Source organism: Amblyomma mixtum, chromosome 5 (genome assembly GCF_055824585.1).
Source record: "Amblyomma mixtum isolate Tamu chromosome 5, ASM5582458v1, whole genome shotgun sequence".
NCBI lineage: Eukaryota > Metazoa > Arthropoda > Arachnida > Ixodida > Ixodidae > Amblyomma > Amblyomma mixtum.
Genome location: NC_143016.1, coordinates 31,167,158 through 31,179,273, shown reverse-complemented (window position 1 = coordinate 31,179,273; position 12,116 = coordinate 31,167,158). Strand labels below are relative to the sequence as shown.

At 42.0% G+C, this 12,116-nt stretch overlaps 1 protein-coding gene across 2 annotated transcripts; it reads right to left on the bottom strand.

Moving 5' to 3' along the window:
* Positions 1-217: 217 nt before the first annotated feature.
* LOC149341669 (5-taurinomethyluridine-[tRNA] synthase subunit GTPB3, mitochondrial) lies at positions 218-12,106 on the bottom strand. 2 transcript variants are annotated; one of them, XM_089543822.1, is made up of 8 exons: positions 11,802-12,106; positions 11,490-11,625; positions 11,241-11,394; positions 6,038-6,110; positions 5,839-5,982; positions 4,466-4,631; positions 3,120-3,407; positions 218-533 (listed from the first exon to the last, which is right to left on the bottom strand). In XM_089543822.1, the coding sequence occupies exons 1-8, from the start codon at positions 12,073-12,075 to the stop codon at positions 302-304; spliced, it is 1,467 nt and encodes a 488-aa protein (XP_089399948.1). In that variant the 5' UTR covers positions 12,076-12,106; the 3' UTR covers positions 218-301. The 2 variants fall into 2 exon arrangements, with proteins under 2 accessions (XP_089399948.1, XP_089399949.1); XM_089543823.1 differs by lacking the exon at positions 4,466-4,631 and having other exon boundaries at positions 3,120-3,402.
* Positions 12,107-12,116: the final 10 nt, after the last annotated feature.

The following is a 12,116-nucleotide window of genomic DNA, read 5'->3' as shown; positions in this document are numbered from 1 at the left end:
CACTTCAAAATTTTATGGGAGGTCATGAAAACCAGTATTGTCACAGTGCACACCTTTTAGGATATTGCATGTGCTCAGGACATGTAATTGGGTTTTTAGTTTGTATGACACAAAACTTAAGGCAGCAGAGCACTGTAATCCTAATGAACTGCACCACAACTGGTCTTTGTTGTAGTGCATAATGAGTAAAGAGTAAGAGGCACATTGTGACAACCCAAAGTGGTAAAGGCATTATGCCAATGCATTCGATTTTATTATCTCTGCTCTCAACCACTGTCCACATATTAAGTCCAACAAACGTTTATTTTCCAATACAAAATTCCCTGAATATAACGTCAAGGATTTCTTCTGTGAAAACACGGCCTGTGATTTTGCCAATGTGAGTGATTGCAATCCTCAAGTGTTCAGCACCTATCACTGAGTCCCTCTGCACCTCAGTGCTGAATAGCTTCAGGTGTTTCAAGCACTGCTCGAGGCTTCTTCTGTGCCTCTCCTGGGTCAGAAGGGGGCTGGACTCTGTTGGCTTGCCGCACCTGTAAAGCACAGCACGAGCAGCAACCTTTAACAATGCTGATTCACACTTTACTGCTCCCATTTTAACTGCAGAACTGATGGTGCTTTCTTTAACTGTGGGCCTATTTTATTTTTTGGTACCCTCATTTACACTGTGTTGCATTTTGATCTTGCTTCTAGAGCATATTCCGCATACCTATGATATGCTACTTTATTCACCAGTGTGTATTATCTGCCTGTTCTTTCCTTCCTTTCTTGAAATATTCTATATTTCCTATAAAATGCTATTTCAGCAGACCATTTATGCAGAATACAAAAAAAATAGTGTGACTTGCTCCATACAATAACTAGCAACATGCATTTTTTCCTGTCGTCTTGGAGACACTTGGTATATTTTTAAACCCAGGCTCAAGTTAGCCGGGTCACCCTGTATATATTACATGAAAACAATAAATAAAATAGCTTTTCAGAGAGAGGATAACTGCAGATAGTGCATCTAATGCACTATGCGTGAAGTGTGCTAAGACTAAGAGCGTGAAACAAGCTTGTGTTATCCTACTTGAAAATGGGTGTAATTTTCTCCTTACAGCTGCCTTTTTTTTTCTCACCGCATCTCATAGTGGGTGCCTTTTATGTTTTTTTTTGCTTTCTATCCTGTTCGGAGTACTATGAAGGTGCTAAACAGGGCAGCTGTGCATCGCTCTCTTATCTCGCTCTTTCTGCAGCGTAGCTATTACCACACCACGCGTGTTTCCCTACGCCACAGGCCATGAGCACGGTGCCGATATCTGCCAATCTCTGCACTGCACTAATGCGTGTTGCGACACTGTGTCTTTTGAAAATACAGCCCCGGAGTTTTTAAGCCCCAAGTCAACGAGTGGGCACACTTTGCGCATACACACATCCTAGTATATGACTGGGGCAATGTGCGGCACGTAACATGGAGAGATCTGACCTTTGTGCCAGCACAGGTGCGATGGTTCCCTGCCTTTAAAGGAGTGTCGACACCTAATTTTGGTGACATTTTTTCTTCTCTACATTGACGCGCAAGACACATGCATGAATCGCCATGTGGTATTTGCCTACCATCGCTAAATAATTTATAATCTAATTTTTAAGGCGGAAGCCTTTAATGCTTCATCGTTGTAAGCAGAAGTTGTCGACAGAAATGTCACGCTTTTCAATTGGTCAAAATGGCCGTGACGTCACAGTGCGTGAATTTCAAATGGGGCCAATTGTACTTTGGCTAGGAACCACGCAACCAATTAAAGGGATGGTATAGCGATGCTCCAAGTAAATGAGTCTCAGTTTAGTTAATTAGTTGACTAACCAATTAGCCTAATTAACCTTTCTAGTCAGACCAGATAAATAAATAAAATGGAGTAGGAAGTTGGTCGAGGTGGGGAATCGAACCCGGGTCTCCAGAGTGCGAGACGAGCACGCTGCCACTCCGCCATGCCAGCTCGATGGTTTGGAATGAACAAAGGCGCGTCTAGTGAATACGGTGTCTTAGTTCATTCCCATCTTCTTCCCTTCCCTTACGGCAAGAGATGCATTTCCTTTCCTCAAAAACCAATTTACCAACGAGCAAGGTGTAGAGCCAAATGGGCGAAGGCGTTCTGTGGACTGCCTGGCAGCGTTGCAAGACGCTGCCGTGTTCCGCTCAGAGGCAAATCTTAACATCTTAACCACACATCAGTGACACAAGCAGCAACCCCGCGCCTAAGGCTTCCGCCTCAACGCACTTTAGGTCAACAAAGTGCTCCCCAGAATTTTTTTCTGTCATGCCATTTAGGTTTCGGTCTGAACAGCCAAATGATGGTTGTGGCATCAAAGTGTGGCTATATGTCACATGAGGCCTGGAAAAACTGCGATATAATCACTGCTTCATTGTTTTACTTCACTACGGTGCTGAAGCCAGCCTTCCTCAAGAGCCGCAATGACAACAGATGTAGAAGCAGTGATTATATTGCAGTCTTTCAAGCCCCACGTGACCTATAACCACTCTTTGAGGTCACCATCGTCGTTCAGCAATTGAAACCGAAACAGCGTGAGAAAGAGATTCGATCATAAATTATTTAGCGATCGTAGGAGAATACCACGTGGTAATTCGTGTATAATAATGCCTTACGCCTCATTACAAAGAAGAAAACGCACCCAAAAGTTAGGTGTCTATACTCCTTTAACGCACTGGCGAGGCACAACAACCTTCCACCAAGGAAGCACGCTCTCACAAGATGGCTTCCCCACAGCTTTCAGCGAAAGTGTGCAGAAGCCATCTTGTGGGGGGTGCTCTTTCTTGCATAGATGCATTTTATATATTTTTTCTTCCCTTAGTATTGCGTAGACACCCTGTGAGTGCCATTAAGCGCAGTCAATGCGAAAGTTCCGTCTTAACTGAAGGACACATGAAACAGTTCGTCTTAAGCAGATTTCCTTTGCATTAATTGAGTTCTATATGGGAAACCAACCAAGTGATCTCACTGGTTCACCTTATCTGAGAATTCGTCTAAACCAAGTTCATTTTAATGAAAGTCTACTATAATAAAAAAAAACGGATTTTTATGCACTTTCAAATGCGAAACAAAAAATGCAAAACCACTCACAAAGCTTCAAGCCGAGCGCTAAGGATCTTCACCAAGTCGGCAATGCCTTGCAGAGTGGTGCAGGATGTGAAGCAGCTCTCAACAGACAGCCTCTTTGCTTGTTCCTCGACTACTACCTGCTCATCAGCAGACAAAAGGTCTCTCTTGTTGAAGACGACCAAGCGTAGTGGTGCACACGACACTAGACCCAGTTGCTTCAAGTAGTCCTCGGTAAAATCTGTCGTCGGTCGGAGGTGAAGGAACTCCTTTGAATCCACCACTATGAGCGCCAGATCTGCACCAGCTGCCCTGAAATGGACGTTGTGTTCCACCCCTTCTGTCTCCCAATTCTCTGAATAGCTGTATAATTACACAGGCCACAGAGCATATGTTAAATTAAAATTTAAAGAACCTCGCTGATCACAGAAAGCTGCATTCTAATGGTAGTTACCTAGCATATTCCTGCATACAACATCTGTCCAAACCATGGCAATAAATCTGCTTGTCTCTGTGAAAACGAGAAAGATATCTCATGACACAAGCCACCCAGAAATCTACATCTCCGTTCGTGCACTGGTCTGTCTCTCCAGGTTGAAAAAGCTGAACGCAGCATTAGCTTTCCATGACATCAATGGAGGCAAAATTTGTATATGTCATTCACCTTCTGTTCGCTCACGCCACCTAGCATGAAAGTCACAGGAAGTTCCACCGCCACTGCTGCTGCCTTGCCACATGAACTGTGTTCACCTCTATCCATCAAGTAACATGATGTGAGAGCACAAAACTAATGTCAATAGCCATACAGTTGTGCATAAAAACTGCAATTGGAGTAACTGCGGTGATTCCAGTTGAAATGAAGTGGCATTATAACACTCGTCACTAGCCTTTGTGAAGAACCACTCAACATCCCACCGATTCGAGACGGTTCACTGAAGCCAAAGTCATGAAGTCTACGTGCACGATAGATTATAACAAGCACAAATGGCACATTGGAAGCAGTGTACTGCACTTGAGTGTCACAATGAAAGCCAGAAGGTATGCAACCGGTGGCCGACATTAGTTCCGATCCGTACGACCTTTCCTCCACGCTCTGTATTTTGTTTAGTTTCGGCGGCAATACTGTGCTTTTGACAGCAGCCTCACTGCAGGCCTCTGAAGTCACTCTGTTATGCCTTCGATATCTGCTTTCCTACCTGTGCTATCTTCTCTCTCTCTCCTCTTAATCTGAGTGAGACATAGCTGTTCAATGACCACATATCACTCGGTACCAAAGGGCTTCCTCATAAATGCTACTATGTTTGAAGTTACACTTAAGCTTAAGAAGCAAAGAGGCCACAAGGCTTAAAGGATGGGCCTGCCATTATTACCAGCGCTGGGCACGCAAAATTCCTTCTTGTTCAACTGGGTCATCACTGCTGCGAAAGCCAGCAGTATCAGAAAACACAGCAGGGTAGCCACCAATGTCCAGCATGCTCTCGACAACATCTCTCGTTGTTCCTGCAATAGGTGACACTATGGCTGCATCCCTCTGACCTGTTTCACAAAGAGAGTGAGAAAACAAACAGCCATAATTTTTGAATGCTTTTAATGATTTTTTAATGATTTTTTTAATACTCACCTTGGTCGTGCAAAAAGCCAAAATGACTCTGGTTATAATTTATGACAAACAAAACTAATAATTCATTCACTTCTAGGCAACATTGAAAACAGACTCGTTTTTAACACTGCCTTGGCATTTAAAAGTTTGCACTGAAGCTACTGAAACTACTCTTACTTTGCAAATCCTTCAGATAAAAAGTTACGAATATTTTACGCTGGCTATATTTCCTAATGGATTTATGCATCTTGAATGAGACTGCACCTTTGCAACACCAAAGAGTAAATGCAAAGAAATATTCATATGGGTAGTATATGGTAGTATATGGACAGCGCCCGTCCTGTGTTTTTCGTGTTCCTTCTGTCCTCGTTCCGTAGCGCTGTTGTGAATCTGTTTATTAAGGGTAGTATGCTTTTAAAATCTATTGCTAAGAACCATGTCTGGTTGACTCATCTTTGAGCCTCATATCACAGACATGCAGGATGCAGATCCCAAGCAGAAAGAAGCATGAAATGGTTTGAAAAGGCAATAAATCGAAGCACCGCGAAAGCATGGTAATGGTGTAAGCCAGACACAAATATCATTGCACTCCAAAAAGCAAATGGGGCCTTCTCCATGAATTATTTATTACTATCTTTTTTTTTCAGTATCGTAGGCGAGGCCAGGTGAGGTGATACCGCTTTGCAACTATCTCCATTATTTCATGATTTTTTTATGCCTCCACATCTGGTGTAACAGAATGTGCTATTTGCAGAATGTAGGCCTCTCAGAGGCAGTGCACTCCAGGTTTTAAGGAGTCTACTGTTTAGCCCTAAGCACTGAGGCAAACTTCACCAACAAATATGAAATACGTTGGACTTTCAAGTCGCACTTAAGATTTCGAGTGGTGGCACCAAATTCGCAAATTTAGAGCAGAAATTCAATGCATTATATGCTTGAACCAGAAAGCAGAGCAGTTGCAGGAGTGCGGCAATGACAGCATGTAACACAGCCAAGCACAGTTGTGTACTGCACTGTTGCTGACTAAAAGCATTTTGTGCCCTTACTCTTAGTGACAGGATAGACCACTATTTATTTTTCTCAATAAACCAAGTAAGCATTTGATGGCGAGGATGAAGATCTTAATGACTCAATATTACTCACACAAGGCATTGAAGAGGCTGCTTTTTCCAACATTGGTTCGACCGATAATGGCAACCTTTACGCCATCTCGTAATCTTTCTCCACGTCGTCCATCCAGTAGGTGAGCCTGGATCTCTGTGGCCAGTTTTTCAGCCTGGGCTGCAGCTGGAATGGCCTTCATTAGAAACGAATGCAGGGCGCTGGTCAGTGGGTGCAATACCAGAGTCCAGTACGGCTTCTTCGATGCCCTGGTCTTCACTGAAGTCGATGAATGCTTCAACATTTGCCAGGCACTGGAGGAGAGATAAAATGAGAACTGAATGATGAAATGAGAACGAGTGAAATGAACCAGATTCCGACTGTTCTTTTGTTGACGAACAGTATTTCATCTTTCTAGACCTCCAGTCCCACTTCCCCCTTTGAACTTAGTCCTTTGCAGACTTTCTCATGCACTAGTTGGCGTAGTGATTATAACCTGTTATTTTTTAATTTGTCCTTTGCCGTCCAGTCCTGCATGCTATCATTAAAATATACTCGGGACTATAACAAAGTTGACTATTCACAAATTACCCAGGCCTTGGAAGTGTTTCTTCGTCATTTCAGTAAATCTGCCACTTTTGTGCGAAATTGGAGCCCAAGCAAGTAAGCTGTTAGGCTGAGATAATTTTTTTTCAATTTTCTCTGATCGATGCAACAGTCGGTAAACTCACAAGTTGCTTTTCACCTGGACAAAAGTTGCTTCTTTTTCGCCAACTAGCATGGATTCTACTCTGATATTAATGCGATACCCAGCTGTACGAATTTACTATGGACCTACACCTCATCCTGAATTCTCCGTTTCAAACTGATATCATCTATCTAGATTTCTCTAAAGCCTTTGGCTGGGTCCCACACCAATGCCTAAACTTCATCTCTCTCCCTAGATCACTTAACACTGTCATGGACTTTCTTCTTCTTCTCCGACCGTACCCAGTTTACTGTTATTGGGAACCATCCCTCGAAAACTTCAATGTTACTTTAGGTATACCACAAGGCTCTGTCCTCTGACTACTTTTACCTTTAGCTTTTACCAACGACCTCCCCACAGGCATTTCACCGACAGTTGGCCCCTTTGCTGACGACTGTGTGCTTTATCATCACTTTACATATCAAAAAACCTATCAATATATCACAAAACCTCTGACCAGTCACTCCTGCAGAAAGACCTTAATATAATAGAAACCTAGTGTGCCGCCTGGCTGATCAAACTGAATGTGTCCTAATGCAAGAGTGCGCAATTGTCCTGAAATCATTCCAATCTAGATTATTCATACTTATTAAACTCCATGACCATTTCATGCGTAGCATTTTACTGCTATCTAGGTGCTATCACATATAAAGTGAACTGGTCTGAACATATCACAAAACTTATGGCTGACACATCCAAAACACTTGGCTTCATTAGACGTTCTATTTTTTTATCTCCCGGTTACATCTGAAAACCTGGCTACGAGGAATACGTTAGACCAAAAATTGAATTTGGCTGTGCAATATGAAGTCCTCATCAACATTCCAGAATCCAAAGTAATAGAATCAGGTAGCTTGCTTCATTTGATCAATATATGATACATTTTAGCATTAATGCTATTAATGTGGGTTAGCATTAATGCCATAAATTTGTCGAGCCACCGCGATGGCTCAGTGGTTATGGTGCTCGGCTGCTGATCCGAAAGATGCGGGCTCAATCCTGGCCATAGCGGTTGCATTTCGATGGAGGTGAAATGCTAGAGACCCGTGTACTGTGCGATGTCCGTACATATTAAAGAACCCCAGATGGTCAAAGTCATTCGGAGCCCTCCACTACAGTGTCCCTCATTGGCCGAGTTGCTTTGGGACATTAAAAATGGAAAAAAAAAAAAAAAACACCTGACCACAATTTTTTCCATTGATCTCAACTCATTAGTTCATCGAAGAAAGACAATGTGGTTGGGCTTATTTCATAATCTGTATTATAACCACCTCAACTTCAAACCTCCCTTCTAGGATTTTTTAATTTATTTTTTTCTTCCAAACCATCTTGCCCTGCTTATAATGCATCCTAATACTGTTGAGCCATTGATGTATATTATTTCTTCTTAACGTTTTTGATCGCTGTCCTTATTTGCATTTTTATTTTTGCCCTTTTTGTGTATCATTTCATGCCTTTTTTTTTGTTGTTCCTGCTTATAATTTTTTCTTTTGGAAATATCCATTTTTATTTCCTTTTGTGAATATGCTTGCACTTTTATTTTGTGGAGTTTATCCCCATTTCTGTTTGCTTTTTGTATTTGCTTTGTGTTTCACCCCGTATGTAGTACCCTCTAACTGAGGGCCCTAGAATGTATCCTGAATAAATAAATAAAATAAATAGTACCACCCATACGAACATCGCATTGGTTTTTCAATTCTGTGTGCAGTGTATAACTGGCTTCATAAACGTATTAAATAAGTAATTCTTGCTCTTGGCTATTAATGAATGAAATTCGATTCCCAAATCTATCATCATGAATGCATCAACTCCAAATTTAGTTCATATCAGTTCATTTTGCTAAATTAAACTGATGAACAGTAATAGGTTTTAAATTTTTCTTTTCCGGCTTGACTCGAGTCTCAAACTGAAATTTTGCTTTGTTACTGTTTTTTATTGTCATTTATATACTACCTTTTGTTATGTGCTTGTAAAAACTGTTTTGAATATTCTGTAAATGTATTTCAGACACGAATCACATAGATGTCCTTGTAATCCGTCTGGTTTCTGCACTGTACTTTCATTTTGCTTGGTTCTATAGAAATGTATAATGTTACCTTGACTTTCTGTTTGTTTTTCATTTTATTATAATACGACCACAAACATAATTTCTTGCTTTCCCTCCTTTATGTAATGCCCAACCCAGGGCCCTTAAGGGAGAATAACACTAATGTTTAATAGGGTAATGTTTCGGAAGTTGATTCATGGGCTACACAGTTATACCAACAGATCTTTTAAATACAGCTCCAAGCTAATCTGAAACATAGGTTGTGCATTTGTGTTTAACCAAACCCAAAGAATATTTGGCCCAGCTATCTCTGCTCACAAGTACTCCCCTAGAAAATGCACACAGCTTATGAACAGCTCAGATGGTCAGCTCCATTTCTCCTACATTTATGGTACATATCCTAAAGCACCTTATGGTGCCAAGAAACTAAGTTCATCTGCTAGTTAATCACTGCCTCACTGAGAAAAGACAAGCTCAGCAGTGAGAAAACAAGTAAGAAGTATGACTGGGCATGGGACTGTCGTGCATCTTGAGGATGATAAACAAGAGAAACAAAATCGGCTGTGCATCATGATCTTGACATAGTCCATAAGCAAAAAGAGAAACATTCTAAGCTTCACTTGCAAATCTAACAATAACTTCTGCTTTCAAGCATGCTCTTCTCTAAGGACACCACCAAAAAGCAACCTTTACCACCATTTTCAAGGCATCATGCACATTTAGCAAAAAGAGTTTTCACAGTGGCATCATATGGCACTTGCTGTTTTAGCAAGGCTTATGTCACAAATAGTCCTTTTTTATGAAAAAGCCATTGAAGAATAAGTAAAGCGCTAAGTAAAGTAAAACAGCAGGCATGTACTATCAGCAACAAATGAAACGCGAACAAGACAGCTGAGCCAAGGACAGCAAGATAAAAAGCTCTTAGCCACGGGAAGCTCAATAAAAGCTCAGGTTATTTGAATTTCGACAGCGCTACCAGTCTTCTTGAGAAATGTTAATCAATCTCGCTTGTAGTTCCTCTCTAGGAGCTAATATGTCGGTGTTTTTGTGTTGCCACTTCAGTTTTCTTGTTTGCGTTTCATTCGTTGCTGATAGTACCCTCTTTACTCCTGTAAACTGCGTGTGTGAACATATCCTGTGCGTAAAGTGGTTACTTTTTTTTCCAAGTTTCTTGTACATTACATGGTATTTCACAGTGTCGGGGGAAGCATGTGGAATGTTATTCGCAAGAATGCTATTTGCAATAATAATAACCGATTACTCTTGTGTAATTTTTCAGTTATTCTTGGGGGGGCTTAACTGACCAAAGAAATTATTTACACTTGAGACGAAGTAATTGTAACTGTATTCGGTTACACTGTTTTTCTAAGGTGCACAAGAGTGCTTAACAGTGATCTACAGGCATTGGTGTCAGGCCTGCATATACGTGCTGCTTCTTGTGCAGAATGCCCAGGTGTGGTGCAAAGGTAGGTGTGCAAGGTCAGGAAAATGGCACTAAAATGTAAAACTGCCTTAAAGGGCGAATTCTTACTGCAGGCTCTGTTTGTGTGGTTAGGTGACAAGGAGGGAAGAAGAATATGTGAGAACAGGCTTTTAGAGACGAACGCCGAGTGGAAGAGGGGACAGGGATGAGCAAAGTGGAGATGGAGATCAGATGAAAACAGATCTCCAGGAGAGCAAGTTATCAGTGCAGACAGCTTAGACCACAAATTAGTGGACAGCCTTGTACACATTATAGAAAATAAGTAACCAATAAGTAACCTCAGGCAAGAAACATTGTTAGAAAAAAAAAAAAGAAAGGTAACCAAATCCAATCACAATCCATCTGAAATGCAACTAATTATAGTGGTCATTTACAGTCCCAGAAAAGTAACTGAACAGTTATAGGGAAGTAATCGGTTACTATGGAGTTATTTTCCTTCCAACTTTTACTGCCGTAACAAAAATTTAGTAGGACTACAATGAACAACTGCACCTTGTGCGGTATTTTGTTGCAAATTAATTTTGAAGAGGAGTTGTTTTTCGAAATGGTTGTCACTAATTTTCCCACATTTCCTCATTAAGAGACTAGCAGCTATACTCAATTCTCTCTCAATGCATGTGCTGCAGGGAAAGGCATTATTATCACGTACGAACAGCTTGCGCATCAGCTCGTAGTTGCTTTGATGCAATGAAGTGTTGAACTTCTTTGCTGCTCTGTGCTTTTTGTGCAAGCTTCCAAGCTGGTTACAGTGTTAGCCGAGTTGCAGCACCATCTGACAAGACAGGGGGTCTTTGCAGAGTGGTCATGTGACATTTCTTGGGACAAGAATAGCTGTACAAGGCAGTGGTGACCCGGTTGTGATCTGGACATGATCGCGTGATGCTTCTCCACAGCCAGTCTGCTGTTGCTCTGTCATGAAGGAAACATCCCCGTGTTTTCTGTCAGGTTGAGGTTCTCAAAGCTGCACCAGTGGTTACAACTCGTTTTTTTAGCAAAAAAAAAGTAAGCGATTATCAGTAATCAATTACTTGTAACGCTTTACATGCAACTTTGGTAGTGGAGGATACTTATTAGAAGCAGTGACCTCACAAAGATAAATGAGATAAAAGCTCAAGGAAGAAGATTGGTTGCATTTTGGGAGAACATTACGCAGCAATAACGTCTACCATCTTAAGGTCGTGTGTCCACTGCGCGTAGAGCTTGCTGAGGCTTCCTTCCATCTGCGCTAACGCCTGGACCCTCTGGGCTTCTGTCTCGGCTCGTAACAGGTCTGCCAAGCCTTCAACCTCTGCTAAGTCCATTTTACCATTCAAGAAAGCCCTGAAAAAAAAAAAAAAATGAGACCCACCATAGTTTATAAGCACACGAGGAGCGGGACCTCAATAATCTAAGAGAATTCAATTAAAATACGCCACCTCTTCGTAAACTCGCCAGGCTCAGCTTGTCTTACGTCTTCAATTTGTGACAGAGCACCCAGTACTGCGTTAACAACCCCGAGGCCTCCGTGGACGTGCAGTTCGCAGCAGTCTTCACCGGTGTAACTGTGAGGTGCTGCACAATAATGTGAAAGCATGAATTAATTGCGAAAGCGCCACCAGTTATGTATTGCTGCTATAATTCCACACACTGCAGTGATGGCGAGTTTTCATTGTCTCTCTTTCCCCCCACATTTTTGATGTCATATAAAAAATCTACACCTAAGGCGACAACCAGATAATCATTCATACAAGGAAACCACAAAACAATGGCGCTGTCGAGATGAACGCCCGAGCAAGGGTGCACCAGCTTTCGCAGGAGTGCTTTGCGCGGCGTCGGCTGCTTCAGGTTGGCTATGCGACGCAGTACAGCTGCGGCGTGCGGTCCAGATACTCTGATTGTGGCAAGGGCACTCCTTACTGAACCGGAAGAAAGTGCGAAAATAGTCGACGTCGACTTTGTTCTCACGAATGACGAAAGGTTTCGCACGCGAAGATACATCTCTGTGGCGAACAGCGCGCACATGCAGCACGCGTCGCCATGGCTTCGCTGGCTTCGCTTCATTC

Bases quoted from the DNA above. Each gene is read 5' to 3' on its own strand.
- LOC149341669 (XM_089543822.1), bottom strand. From the start codon at position 12,075: ATGTGCGCGCTGTTCGCCACAGAGATGTATCTTCGCGTGCGAAACCTT. The intron at 4,632-5,838 runs GTGAGTAATATT...TTTGTGAAACAG, and splicing joins CAGCCTCTTCAATGCCTTGT to GTCAGAGGGATGCAGCCATA. The intron at 3,408-4,465 runs GTAATAATGGCA...CGTCCATTTCAG, and splicing joins ATTTTGCGTGCCCAGCGCTG to GGCAGCTGGTGCAGATCTGG.